Here is a 23877-nt window from a genome sequence, read left to right as displayed (position 1 = left end):
CAAGAAAGACACGAAAGACACAAACGCTCGTGTCTTTCGTGTCTTTCTTGTCTCTGTGTCGCCGTTTTGTTTTGGCGCTATAACTATCGGCTTCAACACGTTTCCTTCCTCTGTGGGCTTCAATAATCATGACGTCACTTTTTAGGTAATCAAATCACAAGAACATCAACGCTTCTTTAATCTAAAAAACATATAATTGATGTGTTTGAGTTTATATTTTTATTAACACTGATGTTGAACAGTCAATAATGCTTGCATTGTGGCCCGAATACAGAGTTATAGCCATTTCTAGCCAAGCACACACAAAGCCAACATTTTTTTGAGCGTGGCGGCGCCGTGCTATCGCACAAAGATTGCGAAGCAAACTGAACCGTGCCTGATTGTTAATCAATATAGCAGGCAGCATGACTATAGCGATCGGCTTTGAAGGGAGTGCAAACAAGTTGGGAGTTGGTATAATGCGCGATGGCGAAGTTCTGTCGAATCCACGAGTAACTTACATTACTCCTCCAGGCGAAGGTGTGTTTACCTTATTGACATGAAACTTTTTTTTTTTTTTTTTCAGGAGCGAAGCTCCTTAGGCTCTCTCGATGTCCGTTGACGCCGTTGTATTAGCTTCCCGTTGGACTGAAGCACAGGTGTTACATATACCGTACGTGGAGTTCATAGCGCGTACTCTGCCCGTACATCTGTATGTCCGTCCTTGCGTTCATCCGTCCGTGCATCTATCCGTTCATTTGTTTGTTCTTAATACCTGTCAGTGGCTTCAACGTAGACATTATACACCTCAGGACCTAGTTTTGCTCCGTCATCAGCACTCACTTCATGAATCTGCAGTATTTTTTTTTATTAGCAAAGAGCATGTCAGCTGTGCCACCTGTTGCCGTGTCCAAATACATTCTATAATTTGTCGTAATGTCAATCGCACATCAGGTGCGAATGACGTTACTGGTGTGAATTCAATGTCAACTAATGTCAAGAGCTTTCTGAAACCTGATGCCCTAAAATCACGTTATGCCGATCACCCGCTGTTCAAGTCATCTCCACTGTCTAACTGTTGTGATTCCCCAGGGTTCCAGCCAAGAGACACTGCTCTGCACCACCGAGCACACATTTTAGATGTTCTTGAAAAGGCACTGCAAGAGGCTAGCATCACGCCAAAAGAAATCGACGTCGTGTGCTACACTAAAGGCAAGTTACTAGCACTCGCACATTTCAATCTTTGTACATTGTGGACAGAGAGGGAGAGCACAAACTATATTTGGTGGTGGTGGTAGTGGTTAGAAGAGGGGAAAGGCACCTAATTTCTACAGCCCGGTCGGGAGCACGGCGCAGTGCCTATATTTGTCAGAACGCCACAGTGTTCATGTTTTTTCTCTCTCTCTTTCTCTTCTAAGGACCTGGTATGGGAGCTCCTTTGGTATCTGTTGCCGTGGTTGCAAGAACAATCGCGCAGCTATGGAACAAGCCAATCATAGGTGTCAACCACTGCATTGGTCGTATCCTTGCACCATTATTCAAATGATGCTGATCAACATTATGTGGCAGAGAGGTGCTGTTTTTAGAAGGTTAATTCTTATCACCTAATTGCACGTCATTTGTATACTGTCTCCTTCTAGCCCCATCATTTGCTTTCTTGACAATACCTTCAAGACATTGAAATGGGGCGCCTAATCACTGGAGCTTCCAACCCAACTGTACTATATGTCAGTGGCGGCAACACTCAGGTAAATGATTTGACTTGTCAGTATTTGCAAACATCTCGTTGTTTACACTTTTTTTACCAGACTCGCAAGATTAAGTTATTAAGATGTGGTCATCTCACCTTGCCTCTCAGGCAAGTTTGGTGTCTTTACACCTTGTAGATGTAAAGAGGCCAAACTTGTTTCAGAGATGTAGTTCAGAACTAAGAAGCTTAATTATGACTTGGTGTTTTGGGAGTGCATCATACACTAAATTATTAACTGTGTTTGTTACCTTTTATATCTTAAAAGGTTTAATTGCAACATATTGTGACAGGGAAAATATATTTTTATATACACACTCAATAAATTAATTGGCTTACAAGATGGAACCCAGCTTGCAGGGTCTGTCAACATCTTTCTTGTCCTCTTCGTCATCTTTTTTTCAGCCCAATACATTATTTTGGGGCAGCTGGAGCACCAACTCGGTGCTAATCAAGAGGCAGTCGAGTCTATATATCTATGGCTTGAGCCGCGTAACATGCACTATGTTAGTGCGAGACTGAAAGACTGTCATTATGGGTGATTTCATTGGTGACGTAAGTCACTTGGTGTAAGATGTGGTGAGCGCTGATAAACCGTGAAAGTAACTTTTTTGGATGTCCAAGGCAGCGCGAGAAGGACCAAAGCAGAACCAGATTACTGGTCGCGTAGTGGATGCCATGATGGCAGGCCTCATATGTGCACCTCTGTTTGTCCTGCGTGCAAGTCCACTAGACAGCGTCGAGCAACTTGACGTGCCTCTTGGGCCTTTGTTATTGTCTCTCAGGTGTACTTCGTCGTATAAGCATACTCCGATGTCTGCATGGCAGGAGTGTGTCGAAAGATAGCGTTGGGTTATGGCCGAACAAAATAAATGTAAAGAACCTAGCGGTATCATGCCACGAAAAATTAAAGCAAGTGTGAGCATATATTTAGCTTACCATTTACTTAATTAGATGAAGGTACTAATACAGTAGAATCTCACTGGTACAATTTTGCATGATATGTATTTCAAGATAATTATTTTCTCTTGGCTACCCCTCCTATGAGTAATGTATATTGATACGGTTATTGTGATCGTATTTTCACGAGAAATTGTAGAACACGGCAGCAAGAGTGGGCTTTTACTGGTATATTCTAAAATTCATAGCTTCATGTTTTGGGGTACTAGGTTAGACAACATTCTAATAACCACAAACAATGTGTTACTTGCCCGCAGCTACCCAGATTCTGCAGTACCAGTACATAAAAACCAATATTGGGAGAGGTTGAAGAGGCACTTTTGCACAGCCAGTTTGAAATGTCACGCAAACCTTCACTATTGTATTTGTTGCTGAGAATGCCTATTTTTGTACTTCGTGCAGCTTGCTTTAGATAACAGGATTTTAAGGTAATATGTTTTACCTTCTGGTTCCCATGAACATTGTGTAAACAATATTCAAGTCTACCTCTAACTCCAAGAAAAAGATACGAGCACTCAAAAATAATGCACTCAAAGTAGTTTTAAAGATTTTCTAGAGACAATTTCAATTTTTATTCTGAGAAGCTTTTGTCATATGACACCAAAGAGAAAAAATAGTAGGGAAGGAAAGGCAAGGACGTTAATAAGGCTAGGACAACCAGTTTGCTACCCTACCGATGGGAACAGGACAGGAGAGATTGAAAGATTGAAGAAAGAGAGAGAAAGACAGTACACTTAGAGTCAATCACTGTCCCTCTTGCGTGGTACACATCACTGTCACAGTCAACAAAGCTCCAGAGGTCTCATGGTAGTTGGATCATGATATTTACTAGCCACTTTCATTCTACTTGTCGTGAGGGATGGTTTAGTAGCGTAGCACATAATTAAGAGAGCCAGAGTAAGTCTCAAACACTTCACTGTCCTGCTCCCCTGTGATCATCTTCTGCCACATGACATCAATCAGTGAAACTATGGAAAATGAAACCTAAACTAGCCTTAGATAAAAAGCTACTCTAGCGTAATGAAGAGAGCTCAAGAACTGCCGTTGCCATTATGCTGCTGAGAAGGATAGGTTGCAAAGTCTTGGCACTATAGCTTGCAAGCTTGATCAGAAGGGCTTTGTTCGTAACTTTGCATTGCTGGGCTTACTGCCAACATATAATAAGCTTTGTAGCATTTTGGTAGAGGTGCTCGGCTGGTGTGATAGCATTGTCAACATCTTAACAACAGACAAAGTTGGGAAGCTAGTGGTTACTTAAGCACATATTACAAAAGCAACACAAAGACTATGACTGTAGCACACGTGTGTGTCGGCTGCTGACCCAAAAGTTGTGAATTAGATCCCGGCCATGGGGGTCACATTTCGATGCAGATAAAATGCTTGAGGCCCATGTACTGTGCGATGTCAGTGCATATTACAGAGCACCAGAGGGCTTAATTTAAAAAGCCCTCTACTGTGGCATCCTTTATAATCATATCATGGAATATAAACCCCAGATTGTAAGCATAATAGGGTGTTACGGCCAGCAGAATCACGTCCCAGTTAGGATGGGTGGACATAATGTATATGATGAGAATTTCAGTTGTAAGAACTTAAGAAGCTTTGAGGATTACAAACAATGTGTACGGGGTTCAGAGTTTCAGTCATTAATTTAATGCAAAAGAAAAAAAAAAGAGTTCAGGGTGCCATGTTTGTACAACTTCAGTGCGATGTCATTACTTTGATTTTTAACATTGTTCATTACAACATTGTCTCTCACCCCCTTCCATAAATCCAGTGCTATCTTAATGTCCTTTACTGGCCACTCTACTCACTTTGAGCTTTGTTCTCACTTTGAAAGATAAATTACTTCATGACATAAATCAGGCAATCAAGGAGTATTTTAAATGGCCACTTTTGTGAAAACCAAGAAGTGACACTACTAAATCCTGGATTTATTATTTAAAACAAGCTTGATGTCTTGATATGAGCACGAAGATTCTTGTGATGGCTGCCACTCATTGAATGGTAACTTTTCTGCAAAAGCTCTCTATGTTCATGCCCCCACTCTCACTTAAGCTTTGTCTGAAAGGTATGACATTATGATTAGCAGTGTGCAACTTGAAATATCTAGAGTTCTGTATGTGCTTACAGGTTTATGCTTGAAAAATGGTTAACATCTCACATTCTCCCTTTAAAAATTGTTTTGTCTTTTGTTTAATGCCTACTTACAGCATGTCTTCTGAAATGTTTCTGTTAACAGTGTGCTGGCAGTTTAAGATCTCTGAAGTTCTAAGTTTGTTTTTTTTTCCTTAGGTAATAGCATACAGTGAGAAGCGCTACAGGATTTTCGGAGAGACTATTGACATTGCTGTTGGGAATTGCCTAGACAGGTTTGCAAGAGTTCTGAAAGTAAGTCAGAGAAGTGGCTCACTAGATTTTTGTGCATACAGTAAGACATTTGATACCGTTTTGCATGTGACAGCAGCAGCTTTTCTTCTGTGTCAGTCATTTGCTTGCAATAATAAAACAAATTTTACAGCTCTCAAATGATCCAAGTCCAGGCTACAACATAGAGCAAATGGCAAAAAAGTATGGCATAAGACACAACTGCATTGTGTGCAGGAATATGAACTTTATTTTTCTTTTGCTGCAGGGGCACTAAATTGATTCCACTCCCTTATGTTGTCAAAGGCATGGATGTCTCATTTTCAGGAGTGCTTTCCTTCATTGAGGTTTGTTAGTTATGTTTCCTTCATTTCTTTTTGAACCATCCTACAGTTTACACTAATCTACAATGTCAAGTTTGCAGGCCACAAGAAGGATACAAACACTGTATACTCAATTTCAGGAAAAGGCAGAGTCCCTTTTAAGTGAAGGCCAGTGCACAGCTGAAGACCTGTGTTTCTCTTTACAAGAGACTGTATTTGCAATGCTTGTTGAAACAACAGGTAAATGTGACCAACAAAGGCATTGTTTTGGAGCATATCTCTCTAACATGTTTTTTTTTTTTATGCACAATGTGATTTGGATGATTTTTTTCTTTTCTAGAAAGGGCTATGGCTCACACTGGTTCCGATGAAGTACTCATTGTTGGTGGAGTTGGCTGTAAGCACATATTTTGGTCTCTGTGACTCATTACTACTGTTGTTTTGATACCTTATATTACATTTATTGACTACCAGATAGCAATTTCATGCAACACATGCCTATATGGCCTTGAGAGATGTGGCTCAGACATGTGGGAGGATTTTTTCAGCTTAAAAGGGCAGTAAGGTTACTTTGCAACCCAGAGTGATATACCTGTGGTCTTCTTGGCTTCTGTTCTAAATTATTGTTATAGCATCTGTATTTTCACTTTTTTTTGAAGCTACACAGCTTTTGTTTGTCACTTGGCGATGTGCTTATTTGTGTACAGTGCTCACAGATTCAAATGCAATATCAAATGCTTTAGTATAACACATGGTATGCTTGATTGCTCGAAATAACCACGTCATGTTGCAAAGAATTTGTTCTCTAAAAATAATGCTGGCTCTGGTCTACACATTAGAATTGAAATTACACCAATATGACCTGAACTGAAAATGGCAGAAACAACAGTATGTGTGTTAGTTTGCCCCAAATTGTCTTGTTTCACTCTGTGAGTACTGTACGTTATAGTATCCTATGTCATGTAACTGCGGCTCTCATTCTACTGTGGGTGTCTCATTGAAAGGCTGTTTGTCTAATATGTTACACCTCATGGTATTGACTTTGTCAGGAGGAATGCAGCATTTGCCTTTGTGGCACATCTTGCAGGCATGTCAACATCTCTGAAGAAATTCTGAGATTTCAGAAATAAGTTATTAGTTGAAATTTATTTTGTTAGTTTATTCTAATAAGTAAACAATGATGAGCCAGAAATTTTTTCTAGGGAAAGGGAGGGCATTTTAAAAAGGCACTGATGTGAAAAGTGTTTTTTTATAATTAATAAAATTACCATCTTTATACCAAAAACACCACGCCTGCTGTGAGAAAATGTTAAAAAAAAGCCTGTGGTGATCGGTTTTCCCCCAGTGATCGCGACGTCGTAGATTTTCACGGCTTCTTCTAGCACACACATTGTTTCTAACCAATAGAAATTAGGTACATTGTCTTTTCAGGGATCCAGAGACTTAGCATGCCAAGTTTGAAAAGATTCCATTAAGCCAAAGTTACTAAAATATGATAAAAACAGATTACAAAGCGTAATGTGACAATAGGTAATTTTGACTGTATATTTCAAGATGAACATTTGACCTACATTTCCTCTGTAATAGATCTGTGATGCTGACATTAGCAACACTAACGTTTTCAGAGTGTAATTTATCTGTCTAAATTAATTTATTGTTTCATGTTAGTGATCCTTCAACATGCACACTAAGCATGACAGACAAATATTTGAAATCGGCTTTCACTGGTATGCAACCTCAAAGGCTGGGATCTTATCCCGTAAACCCTTGCTTATGGTGCATTCAGACGACGGACCGAATCCGGATGTGGTGGGACGGACGGCGCGTCACGTGACCTCACATCAGCAATTCCCCTCGTCCGCGACTCATCCGCGCGGCTTGCGGACAGGTGACCCCAACCTGTTTCTCACATCGGGATTGTGGCGGGAGAAAGTCGCTACTTTAGCGGATTAGCTCGGGGTTTCTGGCAACCAGTACACTTTTTGTCTGCTCGTGGCATGTCCTCTATGGCTCGCAGACAGCTGCATGACTGGTCGGCATCATATACGCTTGAGCATGGTTTGCTTAGTTTTCAGGGGGCTTTGTTCTCAGGTGAATAAATACGCATAAATCACTTTTGGTGGTTCGGGAAATGTCGCCGCCGTCGTTTGACACGTGAGGTTTTTAGCCGTCATGGTGGTGAAATATTCGAACTTCTGCAACCAGTGATGTGGCGCTTCTAAAAAAAGATGAGAGACGCATTCAGAAGTTATACAAGTGGGGAGCAATGTAGTTGAAAGAACATTCTGCCAGCAACTCCCTTTTCTCCTGAAAGAATAACACTCCTCGTTCATTTGTCACAATGCGACAGACATCGCAGCCAAGCGTCGCTTCTTGTAGGCATCCATGTTGAATACTCTCAAACCGGTCTGCTGCCAGCGGGCGCAGGTCAGCGCCGAATCTCCTGTTGAGGTTGATCCGGCTGTTTTCTCCTGGGACACCGTCCATCGTGTGGATGCGCCTGCAGGCGGATCATCCGTGGATTAGCCCTCCGCGTCCACGACAAATTCGGATTCGGTCCATTGTTTGAATGCACCATTAGCAGTGCTGTGATGTAGCGAACATTTGAACATGTCAATGTAAAACACGTGACAGAGGTGTTGGGAAACGTTGGTAATCAATAACATTGCTTCTTTCAATTAAGGTTTGCTTGTTTATTTTAATAAAAGGTCTCTAAATTATGTGCCGTAGTATTTCGAAGAGAGGTGAATGTGCTGTGTCAACCGTTGAGTCAAGGGTAATAAATTAGGTCAAGGTGGGATAATGTGGCCAGCACATGTTATCTTTGAGGGGAAAAATAAAGAAATTCCAGCCAATCCTGTCGATTGTGAAAATCAATATCATATGGAGTAGTCTGTGAGCAGTAGGAATTTTCACTTTGAGACTACTGTAATGAGACAGGTGGACGTTTTCAAGAAAATTTTGTGGTTGTGTGCATATTGTAGGCTTGCCAACCATATCAACTACACTGGCGTGTGAGTCCACCACAATAGTTTAGTGGTTACGGTGCTCCCCTGCTGATCCAAGGGTGATGGCTTCAATCCCAACTTTGGCAGTTGGATTTCACTGGAGGCAAAATGGTAGAGGCCTATGTACTGTGCTCTGTCAGTGCTCTTTAAAGGGGCCCTCCAACATTTTTCAAGACCTCATTGTTTTACATGCTTTACTAGCAGATCATATTGCAACGAAGATGCGCGAGCCTACGGGGCGCGGAAGAAGAAGAAGAGTAGTGGAGCGGCGCTTGGACTGTGTGGTTGGGTGAAGCGGACTAGGCCTGTCACAGAAGTACGCTGCTCTTTCCCAACGCCATTTCACCTCATCTGCAAATAAACGCAATCACTCGTAACAGTTTGGTGGAAGGTGCCGGGTACATCAATCTGGACGATCCAGCTCTACCGATTTTGCGACGGAGCAGACGCTTGGCAGGCTTGCCACCACAGCTACCAGACATGGAGGACGCGGGAGCAGGCCATAACAGCCTCGTCGCTGATGAGCAACACGCTCACCCGCCAGGACAAGCTCGCTGTGGCACGCCGGAACGTCAACCGAGGACCTTTTCAGGGCAGCTGGATGACGATGTTGAGGACTGGCTCAAGCACTACTAAAGAGTGAGTGGCAGCAACCGGTGGAGCATTGCTAAGCAGCTCGATAACGTGGTGTTTTTTCTCGTCGGCACCGCGTCTCTTTGGTTCGACAACCACGAGAGTGCATTGACCACATGGGACATTTTTGTGGACGAGCTCAAGAGGTGTTTTGGTGACTCAACAGCTAAGGTCAAGCAGGCGGAGCAAACGCTTTCACGCAGAGCTCAGTTACCTTGCAAAACATGCACCACCTACATCGAGGCCGTCTTGAAGCTTTGCGGAATCGGGAATGCAACCATGTCTGATGAAGATAAGGTAGGTCATGGCTCTAGGGAATCGGTGGGCTCAAGGGAATCGCGGAAGACGTGTACAATTTTCTTATCACTAAGGAAGATCTACACACACCTGCAGACCTGAGGAGACACTGCCGAGCATTTGAAGCGCTAAAAAGGAGGAGAGTCCTACCGAAATTTGAACGTCTTTACAATGTGCCCACGATTGCAAGTGTCCACCTTCCATCGCAGGACGACATCTTTTCTCTTATAAGACGAGTGGTTAAGGAAGAACTTGCTCAACTGCAAGCTGTGGACACTGCCGGTCTGCCATCAGTGTGCATTCGACCAACGGCCCTGTGAACCACTGGTACCTCGGATGCGTCAGAGCTACTTTGAGCCTCGCCCGAATTACACCGATCGGTTCGAACTAACGAGTGAACGGCCACTTGAAAACCAGGAACGCAGGCAAGCTGCATCACGGCAACTTACTCCTCGGCCACCATTGCCCAACTTTTATCAACAGACGAGGTCTACTTCGCCAGGGACGACTAGACGCGACACCCGTACTTGCTACAACTGCGGGCTACCTGGACACATCGCTAGGTACTGCTACCGTTGCCAGCAGCGAGCTCCACGATTCAACCTGTACATTCCCTATGTACCTGCTGGCGAGTCTCGACTATTTTAGGGCTCTTTCCAACGGCAACAAGCAGCACGTGCTGACTCGCCTTGCTCCGACCGCAGCGTTACCCTACCACCCGCACGCCAACCCCCCATCGCCGATCCCCATCGCCGCGTCGCCGCTCGGGGACGCCACCACCACTGGAAAACTAACTGGTGTGACCAATGGGGGCGAGGCCGCAAAATCGTCTTCCCCAAGACCCCCTTGTGTTGTAATGGTTGAGAATAAAGTGAATGTTTTTGTAGACAATGTGAGTACTGTTGCACTAGTTGATACCGGTGCTGCCGTTTTCATAATGAGCTTGTCTTTTGAAAATTGCCTTGGGACGAAAGTAATGTTTGCTTGGAATCGGAGTGCTACGTTCCGCAGCGTAGGGGGAGAAACGTTGAGCCCGGCTGGTGTTTGTTCTGTTTTAATTTCTGTAGAAAGTCAAACGTTTAGAGCTGAACTAACGGTGCTTGCACAAGCGACCCACGACGTCATTCTAGGTATAGGTTTTTTGCATGAATGTGGTGCAATTCTAGGTTCTGGTAGTGGTGGGATTATTTTTCGCTCGTGTTGCCCTTTCCATTGACGAAAGATACCGTTGATGACTTCTTGGAAGTGTTTTCCGTGTCTGAAAACATCTGCTTGGCCCCGCATACCCCAATGTTTGTGCGCGTAAACTCTTCGCGTTCTTGTGCGGGTTCTTACTACGGTTCAGCCGAGCCGAACTTCAGTAACACACTTAAGAAAAACATTATTGTGCCTCGTTGCCTCGTGCTCACCGTCAATGGTTAAGCCGATTTGTGGACTGTGAACGTTCCCACGCAGCCCATATCTGTGCCTGCAGGACTTAAATTGGCAAGCTTTCAAGAGCAAAGTACTCTTACCATACGGTCACTTCAACTGTCGGTGGATGTAAAGAAACCCCACGCCAACTCGTACCCAGACTATTCTGCCAGCATTGACCCCGTATGATCAACAAGTCGCTTCCTTCAACTGAACGGTCGCTGCTGCGGGAGGTGATCGCATGCTACGCCTCAGTTTTTTACTTTGCCCAAGACGAGACATCTACTCTTACGCCACCGTCTTCACGTATGCAACACCGCATCTATACAGGCCAAGCACCACCAATACGCCAGAAGCCCTATCGCGTATCGCCTTTCGAAAGGAAAGTCATCGCTGAGCAAGTTGAAGACATGCTCATACAAGAATCGTGTAGTCCGTGGGCAGCTCCTGTCATTCTAGTCAGGAAAAAGAATAATTCATGGAGATTCTGCATAGACCATCGTCGCCTAAATGCCATCACAAAAAAAGACGCCTACCCTTTGCCACGTATAGATGACGCCGTGGACTGCCTGCATTCTGCCTCCTATTTTTCTTCCATTGACTTGCGTTCTGGGTATTGGCAAATTTCTATGCATCCCTGAGATAAAGAAAAGACGGCCTTCGTAACACCAGACGGTCTTCTTGAGTTTAACGTTATGCCCTTTGGTTTGTGCAATGCTCCAGCAACATTCGAGAGGTTTATGGATACAGTACTCCGTGGACTAAAATGGGAAATTTGCATGTGCTATTCAGATGACGTGATTATCTACGGCAAGACTTTTCAAGAGCATAACCACCGCTTGTCGCTTGTGTTTGAATGCTTACGCGAAGATGGCCTTGTTTTAAACTCAAAGAAGTGCCATTTTGGAGAACGTCAAGCCCTCGTATTAAGCTTTCTCGTGGATAAAGAAGGCGTGCGACCAGACCCACAGAAGACCGCAGTGTTTCGCAACTTTAAACCACCACGAACAGTGAAGGACCTGCAAAATTTTCTGGGTCTGTGCTCATATTTCCGCTGATTTATTAAGAACTTCGCACAACTTGCCTCCCCACTGACGTCCCTTCTTCATAAAGACACACCGTATTTGTGGGATGATAAATGTGAGGCTGCATTTCAACAGCTGAAGTTTTTATTGACTTCAGGACCCATTCTAAAGCATTTTGATCCTAATGCTTTGACTGAACTTCATACTGATGCTAGTGGGCTGAATGTTGGTGCTGTGCTGGTCCAACTCTGCAACAGCCGTCAGCATGTCGTAGCATATGCCAGTCGGACACTGACTCGAGCAGAGAAGAAAGAACTACACCGTCACCGAGCTCGAGTGCTTAGCAGTCGTCTTCGCCATTCAGAAGTTCCGACCGTATCTACATGGCCACGAGTTCGCAATAGTGACCGATCATCACTCTCTGGCTTGTGGGACTTTGCGGCCCGTCTGGCCGGCTGGCTCGTTGGGCGTTGCGCCTCCAAGAGTACAGCTTTTCTGTGACCTATAAAAGCAGACGATGTCACACAGATGTCGACTGCTTATCCCGCCTTCCTTCAGTACACACCAACGCTGACATTGATGGCTATTTAGTTGCTGTCTCGTCCGACTTCCCAGATACCAGCAGCTTCAAACGTGAGCAACAGCGCGACCCTACTCTGAAACCCTTGCTCAAAGCTGCGCATAACGCCTCCGACAAGCACTTTAAAATGTTAGATGGCTTGCTGTATTAAAAGAAACTATTCAGCCGACGGCCTCCCATTGCTTCTAGGGGTGCCGGAAAGCCTGCGCCTGGTTGTCCTTCGTTCTATGCATGATGACATAACATCTGGTCATCTCGGTTTCACACGTACACTACATCGACTACGTGAGAGGTTCTACTGCCTGAAAATGTGGAAGACAGCAAAACAGTACGTCGCCAGCTGTGCTATATGTCAGCGCCAGAAGCGATCCACCACTGCCCCGGCAGGTTATTTGCAGCCTATCCCTCCACCGACATCCCCTTTTGAAAAAGTCGGCATAGACTTGCTCGGACCCCTTCCTAAGACCCCATCGGGCCACCGATATGTTATAGTGTGCGCAGATTATTTAACGTGTTATATATGGAAACAGAAGCACTGACATCGGCCACAGCAGCCGCTGTTTCTTTCTTTCTGTTACAACGGGTCATACTGCGTCACGGTGCTCCACGGGTTGTCATCAGTGATTGTAAAGGACAATTTATCGCCGATGTGGTTGAAGAAATTTTGCGCCTCTGTGGCTCCTCTTATCGCCACTCCAGCCCTTACTATTCGCAAACTAACGGTCTCATTGAGAGAACAAATCAAACTCTTATGAATATGCTATCGATGTACGTTGGTGCTGACCACAGGAACTGGGACGCCGTCTTACCATTTGTTAATTACGCGTATAACACCGCCAAGCATGAAGTTACTGGACATTTGCCCTTCTTTTTGCTTTGCGCATGAAATCCACGCAGTTTTATGGGCACTCTATTACCTCTCTCGCATCAGGAAGATCTGTTCATCGCTCAGACGTTGTGTCGCGCTGAAGAAGCACGTCAACTAGCGCGCCTTCGACCATTGTCTTCTCAAGAACACAGCAAGCGTCGCTACGATGCCAAGCATATCCCCGTAGAGTTTTCTCCTGGCGACTACGTTTGGCTGTAGACTCCTGTTCGTAGAAAAGGATTGTACCGGAAGTTTCTAGCAAACTATTCCAGCCCATTCGTGATAGTCACTCGTCTCAGTGACGTGAATCACGTTGTTGCCCGAGTCACAGCCAATAACCGGAGTTCGCACACTACGCAAATTGTTCCCGTAGCCCGCCTCAAACAGTACCATCATAGGCTTATTTAACTCGCTCGGCGAGCTTCGTCTGCCGCCGGGGGAAATGCAATGAAGATGCTTGAGCCTACGGGGCATGGAAGAAGAAGAAGAAGAGTAGTGGAGCGGCGCTTGGACTGTGTGGTTGGGTGAAGCGGACAAGGCCTGTCTCAGAAGTATGCTGCTCTTTCCCAACGCCATTTCACCTCATCTGCAAATAAACACAATCACTTGTAACAATATGTTCCTGAGACACTCTTGTCATGAGCCCAATAGCTGAAATGCTCAAGAAATTCGAAATCAGTTTTTAATAGGCAAGAAGATGCAAAATGGAAACCGCAGCCCGACAGGGTGCTCTGTCTGCATATTATGTACTATTTGGTAAGAATTGGAGGCCGTATACTGGTCTCGCCGGCGCGTAGTATGAAAACTGTGAAAGGCAGACCAGCGAAGCGCCGGCCAAACACCACAGAGGAAGGAAGAAAGCTTTCCCGTCCTATACTCATGCCAAACACCGCCACCGTCGCCTTGTTGCCAGCACAATAAATGCTGTAGCAGCCAAAGTAGTGATGCCGTTGGCTGAGTCACTTTCGTTGACTTGCCAAACATGATGTCACACAGGCCAGCGAGGTGAGCTTTTCGAGATAATCTTTAAAATTCACTTGCAAACAATCAGCGCATCTCTCAATCCTGTAATTTGGCATAAATAACGGAAATGTACAAAAGAACATACCCAGCAAATTTTATTGAGATTCACTGACCTCGAAAAATCGTCGAAGTTGCACTTAAAGAATAACTGCATTCCCCTATCACTGAAGAAAGAACGGCAGCAATAGGGGCACACAGTTCAAAGTTATTCAGCCTATCAAATTCAAAATACAATAAAATGGAAGCCATGGGGTCACTTGACCACGTTTTCCTCGCCCTGTGACGTAGGATGGCTCCCCGATGAAATGAACCAAATACTCTTATGTGTGGGAAGCTTGCATGCCATATTGCCTGTATTTGTGACATATTGATGACGCTATTGTGATAGTAACAAACAATTTGGTGCTTGAGGAGTGAACCGCATGTAAAAAATGAGCCAGATTGCGAACGCTTTTATGGTATTATGCAGTTTTACTTACCTTTCGTGTTGAGATTGCGTCTATATCAATGCTCTTACATTTTTTTCGCCTCACTTTCTTCAAACAACGGCACCTGGGGAGTCCTCGGCACGTTTCCTCCTGTGCCATGTCTCCAGAACGTTTTCTCCTGTGCCGTGGCGTTTGGTGCATTCTTTGACTGGCTTTACAGCTTTCAAGCTGAAAAAGTTGGAGAACTTTAGTCTCTTCCGCGTTCAGTGAAAAACCACACTAAAGAAAAAAAAAAAAACAAACCCAATAGTAATCCCTATTTCGAGGCAATGCTGTAATTACATCTAGTGTTACATTTATCACAGGCCTGCACTACACGTCATCACTTCCACTCACAATAGTTCTGGCAAGCGCCACTACCTGTTGATGCGGTCAGCACCAATGTTGTGTAGCATTAGAGGGCCCCTTTAAAGAACACCCAATGGTCTAAGTTTCTGGAGTGCTCCACTATGGTCATATAATTATATAATTGGTTTGTGATATTTAATCACAAATATTATTATTATCATTATTATCGCAATATGGTGTGGTGGTGTGCATATCATAGGTAGTAGTCGTAGATTTATTTTAGCAACACTTGACAGTAGCTTGAAGTGTCAACGTTTATTATATTATATAAATACCGATGGGGGGGAAGCACTGCAACAACAGTCCGCGTTTTACCGATATGGCGCTTGTTACATCGGTATAAAGCTTTTTTTCTAAAGCAATTTGAAGAACTGATGTGGCTCTGTAGCAGAATACTTGGCTGCCATGCAGAATACCTGGGTTCAATTCCATGTTTAGACCCGATTTTAATTTTTTTGCTTTCATAGGGTCTTGCTAATTGACAACACTGTCGATGTCAGCCCCAGATTTTTTATAACATGGCATCCTTAATGATATCGCATTCACATTTACAGTCTTTTGGCGCTCCTTGGTTGATATAGACAGTGGATCACCCGTGGCATGTGTCTATATAGGTATTATCAGCCGTGTTATGCATGTATGTGCTGCATGTGACTGTTGGAAAGGGTTTCATGACCAACACAACAGGCAAGTTGCGTTATTTATGTCATGATCTGTGAATCATGGTTCATCATACACTCATGTCCTTCTCTACTAAGTTTCGTACATACCAAGCAAATGAGACGATCACAATACCACCCAGATGTAGATGGCTAGATACACATATACATAGGTAGATAGATAAGAACAGTCAAACTGCCAGGATTTCACTAGGAAATGCTTTGCACTTAAAAAGGTATGGTTGACATAACTGATGCGGTGGTGCGTAACGCAGACACCTGTCCTGCACTGAACATGTAATGTCGGAAGTATAAAAAGTGTTAGTGTTGTCTGCCTGCTATTACCGTAGATTGCTACTTATTTGAGAGTTTTCTTGCCATGTCACCATCGGTATTTAAAATTTGAAACTTATTGAGAGTTTTGAAAGGTAGCTCAATTTATTATTAAAAACAATGTCTTTTGAAGAAGTTACCTCATCCTTTTTTTTCTATTCCATGCCTAAGACTGGTGTAGTAGAAAATTGTGGCCATTTCCCATGGTATGTGCAATTTGAACATATACTAAAGGCTTTTCCTGTGGGTATGTGCAGTCCCCAAATGCAGACCAATGCTGAAGACAGCACGGCGAAAAAACTTCTGGCAGTCCTACTCTCCTCACACCAGGGGCAACACAATAGTGTCCTGGGTCAAGACTTTACCACAATCCAACTGAGAGTGAATGCAGGAAGGGACTATTTTTCTTTAATGCATAGTATTAGTTGACTTGCCTTTCTTTTTATTTGTTAGATCATCAGGCAACTTGACCTATACTGCTTACTAGCTGTATTCTGAAAACATTGTTTTACCTTCTCCAGGAATGCTGCTAAAGGGTGCAGTGTGCACTTTGGAAAAACAAAAATGTAAATTAACACTAGTGCAATACATTTTTTTTTTACTGGTCCTAGGTAATAAAAGACTACAGGAAATGATGGGCATCATGGCTGAAGAGCGCAATGCCAGGTTATTTGCCACGGATGAAAGGTATACGTTGAGACTTGACTTTTTCCTCATATTACAAGCAACTCTGGAATGTCAGCCTTAAATTGAACATATTGGTTATATTCCCCCCTTTCCACTACTGGTTGAGGGTGCTTATTTGGAAAAGCTATTTCTGGTGATGCATATGCTTATATATGTGATTCACAGAGCATCACATCATAGCAGTGCACATTTCTTCATGCCATGATGCTTCTGCTGCTTATATTATTAATACACTCATCAACTATAGTATATGGACAAGTGATACTGGGAAACATATTCCTGTAAATTTCTTTTCTCACTTCTGCTTTCTAAGGCTTATCCAACCTCCAAAAGTCTAAAGCAATGTTACTGAAATTGTTTCAGTTGATACAGCTGTAGAAAGTAATGTGTTCACCCGCCGCGGTGGTCTAGTGGCTAAGGAACTCGGCTGCTGACCAGCATGTCGCGGGATCAAATCCCCGCTGCGGCGGCTGCATTTCCAATTGAGGCGGAAATAGTGTAGGGTCGTGTGCTCAGATTTGGGTGCACGTTAATAAACTCTAGGTGGTCAAAATTTCCGGAGCCCTCCACTATGGCATCTCGCATAATCATATCGTGGTTTTGGGATGATAAACCCCACATATCAATCAAAGTAAGGCCTTCATGATCGCAACACCTTTCATTTGTACAAACACCATTATGGAAAACATGTATGCATTTTATTGTTTATTGGATACACAGAAAGATCATATGGGTGTCATTGTGCACACCCTGATACACAAATTAAGTAGTTTTTATGGTGAAAGCATCATTTTGAGCTTTGTTCTGCAATTATTTAGAAAAACTCTCAGTCCTTTATGTTGCTGGCTGCTGTCTGCAAGCTGAGCATTAGTTGCACTTTCCAGTGACTACAGAAATTTTTTTCATGTCTCAAGTGAACTTATTAATTTTCCTGAATGATGTACTCTCACAAACACGCATATATGTTGCTGGAAGCCTTATGTATGTATGCATAAGAAAAAAAAAAACAGCACAAATGACAGTTTGTCCAATACACCTGTATTAACGTAAGGTCTGCTTGTTCTGACAGTAACGTAGCCACCGTAGTCCACTGCACACGTACAAATGTTAACGCTGTTAACATTTGCACACGGTGTTAACGGTGTTAGCACACGGTGTTAACGCTGTGTCTGATGATAATGATGAATTGTGGCCAAGCCCTTTGCAGTAGCTGGACACTTTAGACCACCCACTCATTATGCAATACCCATGGTGCGACACATGATGCAGTTCTACGCTTAAGTGAATGCATGAGACCACTTTAGGGTCCCATGCATTCACTTAAAACAACTTGAAGGCGAATGCCATATGATGTGGCGAAGCTGGAGCAGAGGCGTTAGTGGTTGTTATAAACTATCTCAAGGTGCCTATTGCTAGTTTAGTTATAAAGTACCGACTGTACCATAATTCATCTTATTTTGAAATAGCAAAGTACCCACTAAGTCTCTAGGGCAGTGTGTGCACCTTCGTAGCAGCACACGGTGTTAACGCTGTGTCTGATGATAATGATGAATTGTGGCCAAGCCCTTTGCAGTAGCTGGACACTTTAGACCACCCACTCATTATGCAATACCCATGGTGCGACACATGATGCAGTTCTACGCTTCCGCCACACAATCTTACATCTCATAATAAGACCCCCCCTTCAGCTGGCACGACGTCTGTATATGGTCTTTTTCCAAACAAATGTCAAGCACTGACCTAGTTCTGTGACAGAATGCTTTGCTGGCATGCAGAGTGCCTACACTTGAATCCAGCTTGACCCCGATTTTTACTTCTCTTTGTGCATGAGGTTATGCGAGTTTTTATACTACATGCCATCTGATGAGGCACTTGAGGCTTTCGCCTTGAAGGGACCCTGCAAAATTCTATGATAGGCTTGTGCAAACATTCGAACAAATATTAGTATTCGAATTCGCTTTCCTTTTAATTTAAATTATTGGAAATTTTGACGTATTCGAAATGTACGAGTGTGTGTATATTAGTCCGCGTTGAACTACCTGTAAATAATGGCTTCACTGCAGCGAAGGGGCACTATGCTGCGAAAGCACCTATCTGCCGGTAATTCGCATGGCCACGAAGCCCTGCTTCGGGGTTAAATGAACACAATGAGCATATTACTCTCACATCGATTCATCATTTTGTTGTTGTTTTTTTCAGTTTAAAAGCTTGTTATACCGGTTTATATGCTCCAAGTGTAATAAATTTTAATACCTAACGTATTTTAGTGGTTATCATTTGCATTCTATCAAAAGTCAAATCCTGCTACTATTCAAAGTTGCTTTGCACCAAAAAGAATGGCATTCGCACATGCTTTGCGTCAATTTTTGAAAAAATATTGTGCAGCTTAGTTGGGCCATGACAAAGATGCCCATTTTTATTTATAATATACGATATATAATATTCGGACTCGATTCAAAATTGTTTGATCGAATCACTATTCGCTTCAAGTTCGCTTTGAACATAAGATCAACACTATTCACAGAAGCCTACTTTTTGAGCACGGTCAGGAAATGCTCCCGATCTGTAGTCGAGGATCCCGAGAGCATTTGAGCCAAATACACGACATGGAATTTACAATTAATTTGGAGTAATCTAGAAATAATTTCTTCTTTTCTCGACAAATGACGCCACCATACACCCGAAGTCTACGGCCATGAGCTGAGTCGAGCATCATGCGTGGCATGGTAACTAGTACCACCGCAGGATGCTGCCAGAAGCTTTCTTGCAATCACTCTGAAAATAAGCTGCATGTTCGAAGAAAAAGAAAAAAAAGGGGGGGAAAACTCCAATACTCTGCCCTTTGGAAAAATTCCCCTCTGTGTAGCTTTCAGCTTTCTCACTGGTGCTTAAAGGCGCCCTGCAACACTTTTTGAGCATGGTCAGAAAACGCTGCTGATCGACAATAGAGGCTCCCGACAATACGCTAGCCAAATATTAAAGCACAGCACGTGGCCTGGAATTCACAATAAATTATCAAAGACAGCTAAAAATTGCTTTCTCTTTTTTCAACAAATCATGGAAGACGCTCAAAAATTACACGTAGCTAGCCCATCTATCAGCCATTAGTCGATTTGAACATTACAGAGATCGCCATGTGAAGCCACAACTTGTCCACGCATGCGGGCGCGATCACACTGAAAAAGCCACGCATTAGAAGAAAAGAAAAAAAGTGCTTAAGGTCACGAGCCGCGCGTGACGTTTTTCTTTGCCCCTGCCATCCCTCCCTGCTTAGTTTCCAGCCCTTTCGTTAGGACGAGAGAAGAGAGAATGCAATTGCAGTATGCGACAAATCTTTGTAGCTCCACTCGCACTGGACCGATCCTTAAAATGTTTGCGGCGTTGAATTTGTGAGGCAATAAGCTCTTCCAGTAGACTCGCTCTTTGGATTTCGTGCCGACCGGTCGTGCCCTTGCGATCTCCGACGACAACGCAGCTCTGGCCGACTGGGCTCGTCCTACTCCATACTCCATCTCCTGACGCCGACAAGAGCTCTCGCCGAGTGGTGCCCTGTCCTCGGACTCCTGCGACCGTGTCCATCTTTCCCATCTCCTCCTTACTTCTGTCGTTTTCTGTCGTTCGCTGTCCCTGCACCTCGCTCTCTCCTTCCTCTCTCTATCTCTTTACCTTTTAATCCCTCCTTTACCCCCACTTCTAGTGAGCTACTGTTGAGGTGTCCTCCCCCTGAGAGACAGTTACGGGGCTCACTTTTCTCTTCTTTTCATTTAAAATCACTCAAACGCTTCCAGTGAATTCATTCCATGGTTACTTGAAAAAGTGTTGCAGGGCCCCTTTTAAGGAGAGAGAAAATGCTTAAGCATGTAGCAAAACACTGTAACTTCACTTGTACTTGATGGATTCTAAAACTTTTTGGGGCAGTCCATTCGTGATGCAATAAGCTTGTTTGATGAAGCCATTTGATGACTATTTAAAAAAGTGTTGCAGAGCTCCTTTAAGAAGATACATCGTTGTGCTGGTGTGTCTGGCTGCGATGGTGATGTTACCATTGTGTCTAACAAAGAAAAATGAGCCCTTAAAATGAGCTAAATGAGCCCTTAAACCGTAAAAGCATCAGTAAGTGCCACCTGTTGCCATTACGGCAAGTGTGGAAAACGAGCCCTTAAAATTACTCTTTCCTTCATTCATAGCGAGGGTCTCGTTCTGGCAGACTTTATGCCCTTGATGGTACTATGCGAGAGAAAATTGATCACTTGCCATCTTGTAATAAGATTACATGCTATGTGACGCCAAACAGGCAAGAATGTTCCACACCCACCACAGTGGCAACAGGTGGTACTGACTGACATTCCCCACGGTTAAATGCACATATATACCCAGTAACGTACCAACTCTTTCGCGAGTGGGTGGGCAGACCTACCTCAGTCATCAGCCAGGACACGCGCGCGCACACGCACACACGCGCGCACACACACACACACACACACACACACACACAGAGAGAGAGAGAACTTCATTGACGTGCTAGCACTTTGATATGAATTCGCATACACAGAGGCCTCTCTCTCTTTCTGCGATTATGCTTTGGCGGTTAACATCTGCAGATACCACAATAGTTTGTTTAATAAATTTATCATGGACGTTAGTCGTCGGGGTGGAGATGTACCAAGTGTCAACGAGGACACATATATAAACGTTAAACGGGGTTATATTTGCCTAACACCAAAACATACATTCGGCAAACCCTCATTTATCAATGTACAGTAAATATTCAGTTACCTTTGTAAAGTTGCATTTTACTTTTGACTTTTACTGCCGCTATAGCTCCAACTTCCAAGTTACCATAAGCAAGGCTGATCAGGTTTATCAGAGACTAAAACGGAAACAATTTTTGATGTTTCAGAGCGGAAAAACTTAAACATCAGAAACGATTCGTCGCACTCATCGGCTCACAACTGCTTCGACAGAGCAGCGGTGACGATATACCCTTTTTGAAAAAAATTATTTTCTAGTCCATAAAAAGTTTGCTTGTTTTAATCAGTAACTGCATCAACAAGTCACAGCAGAATAAAAGGATGAACAAGTGATGCAATATTATGGGGCCTCTGTGCAGCACTTGCCTCCTCTGCAGTACTACAGCGCAAGACGCCAAAACGTCGCATAGGCGACCCGCGCCGCAAAGAACCTACAAGAAAAAACATCATAGCAGAAATGTTGGCAAAATTTCACTATGTTGTAACATTGCCTCGTAACATTGTCCTTCTCTCGTTAGAACATAATTGAGTTATTACTGTTGTGACGAAAAGCTTCGCCTTACTTGTTGGTTCCCCAGGCTGCACCCAAGAGAGACCACTCTCAAAAGTGGGGGGGGCTCAGCCCCCCCAACTTTTCCCAGTGGGAGAGCTCGTGCCCATCTTGCCCCCCCCCCCCCCCCCCCTGGCTGGTACACCTATGTATATACCCTATAAAGTCGGCGGGTGGGATGACTGCCGCCGTAGCTCAGTGGTAGAGTATCAGACGCGTTATTCGAAGGTCGCATGGTCGAATCCTGCCGGTGGCAAGTGATCTTTTCGTTCACTTTTCTTTTTTCACATTTACATTACTTCTAACAACATCCTATATACTTTTCCTAGCATTACGGTTAGTTCTCATTAAAATTTTCAAATAGTACCTCGCTCATCGGATAGGTATCGAAAATTCATAACAGGCATAACAAATTTTTTACAGATTTTGCATCGATAATGGAGCAATGATTGCTCAAGCTGGTTGGGAAATGTTTCGATCTGGGCAAGTGACCCCCTTTGAAGAAACAACCTGCACACAACGGTAATTTATTCGTTTTTTACCTGTACTTGATGGTTATAATACATGTACACCAGTTAATACTACAACCAGTTGGAATATTCCTCCTAAGTTGCAACTTGTTTACGAAATTTGCAGTCATCTTATGTGGCAAAGCATGTGAAATTAATGATACGGCTGAGGTGGGATCTTTGGCAAACCGGCAATTCATAATTGAAAGCAGCGTACAGTAAGGTGATGTGCACAAAAGTAGATGATCATTTCACTTGAATAGTTTGTTCTTTTGAAGCTATGTTGACAAATTATTGCTGGGTCAGCACAAAACAGTTACCTTTTTTATTATTTATAGGCATGGCACATGCAAACACAGTTGTGCAAGACTAGAGCTCATTTTCACTCAGCACAGATAGACTTCTGTGATAACTGGTGGTATTCAAGCTCATTCAAGTCTATTTACGCAGCTGTGAAAAAATTTCGCACTGTTAGTACCAACTCGTGTAATATACCAGAGTCATTACTAGTACTTGCTGCATTGCAAAGGCGGCATTTTGATAATTGTGGGGAATTCCTTCAAAATAATTACTTGGCAATGCCTTTGTATGTTAATTCAACTGACTTGCTTTTCAATGGATTTCTCACATTGCTTTCAGGTATCGAACTGATGAAGTGGAAGTGACATGGAGAGACTGATTTTTTTAATGTGTTCATTTTAAAACTGCCAGGCCTGTGCAGAATGCAGAGTACAGTCACATCGAAAGCTAGAAGAGCGGCCTTTATGGAACCTTTTTTAAACAATCTTTGGGTGACTACCTACTACAGCTACACTTGCAGGGCACCAAATTCACAATAAATCATTGTAATTTTTGTGTAGTAGGGAGGCATCCACCATGCCATTCTTCGGAGAAGCATAGTACCCGCTACGCACTTGCAAGGAATGTGAATATTGTCGATTCTGTAGCTGATAACGATTAAAAATGATGCCAGAGGCTTTTGTAATGGGTTGGAACATTTGACCACCCAGTCATTAAATAGCATTTTGCATTGCGTGATGGTTGGTTGCCTCTTTGATGTCCTAAAATGCTTTATTACACATGTGTTAACATTATTTCTTACCCTACATGAAGCCTTCCTAAGGTCAGTTTGCAACGGAGTTTCAAGCACCGGCGTAGCTCAGTGGTAGAATGCCGGGGTACCGCGCAGAGGGCCCGAATTTAATTCTGCCCTCAGTGCTTCTTATCTATTTATTTTATTCTATTTCACACATTAATGCTCAGGGACACTGGTGTTGGCGGCGGCAGACAACTACAGCACCAAAAACGACCCCTTTTGTGATCTCATAG

The 23877-nt window shown here is 43.5% G+C and overlaps 1 protein-coding gene across 3 annotated transcripts; it reads left to right on the top strand.

Annotated features, from left to right (window-relative positions):
* The first annotated feature begins 294 nt into the window (after positions 1–294).
* On the top strand, positions 295–23586 carry Tcs3 (Probable tRNA N6-adenosine threonylcarbamoyltransferase Tcs3). 3 transcript variants are annotated; one of them, XM_037428772.2, is made up of 12 exons: positions 297–519; positions 1072–1191; positions 1398–1499; positions 1654–1727; positions 4982–5077; positions 5208–5257; positions 5322–5400; positions 5517–5616; positions 5717–5773; positions 16663–16738; positions 22463–22561; positions 23188–23586. In XM_037428772.2, exons 1-12 carry the CDS (start codon positions 405–407, stop codon positions 23225–23227), a joined length of 1008 nt encoding a protein of 335 aa, XP_037284669.2. In that variant the 5' UTR covers positions 297–404; the 3' UTR covers positions 23228–23586. The 3 variants fall into 3 exon arrangements, 2 of the variants coding, with proteins under 2 accessions (XP_075734482.1, XP_037284669.2); XR_005110567.2 differs by lacking the exon at positions 16663–16738 and having other exon boundaries at positions 295–519; XM_075878367.1 differs by lacking the exons at positions 16663–16738; positions 22463–22561; positions 23188–23586 and adding an exon at positions 16309–16652 and having other exon boundaries at positions 295–519.
* Positions 23587–23877: the final 291 nt, after the last annotated feature.

The sequence above is a fragment of the Rhipicephalus microplus genome, chromosome X (genome assembly GCF_043290135.1).
Source record: "Rhipicephalus microplus isolate Deutch F79 chromosome X, USDA_Rmic, whole genome shotgun sequence".
Taxonomy (NCBI): Eukaryota; Metazoa; Arthropoda; class Arachnida; order Ixodida; family Ixodidae; genus Rhipicephalus; species Rhipicephalus microplus.
The sequence above is the reverse complement of the archived record's forward strand: the minus strand, read 5'-3'. Positions and strand labels throughout refer to the sequence as shown.

Coding starts and splice junctions, on each gene's coding strand:
- Tcs3 (XM_037428772.2), top strand. CDS start 405: ATGACTATAGCGATCGGCTTTGAAGGGAGTGCAAACAAGTTGGGAGTT. Junction 1,500..1,653: donor TGTCAACCACTGCATTGGTC/GTATCCTTGCAC, acceptor AATACCTTCAAG/ACATTGAAATGGGGCGCCTA. Junction 16,739..22,462: donor TTATTTGCCACGGATGAAAG/GTATACGTTGAG, acceptor AATTTTTTACAG/ATTTTGCATCGATAATGGAG.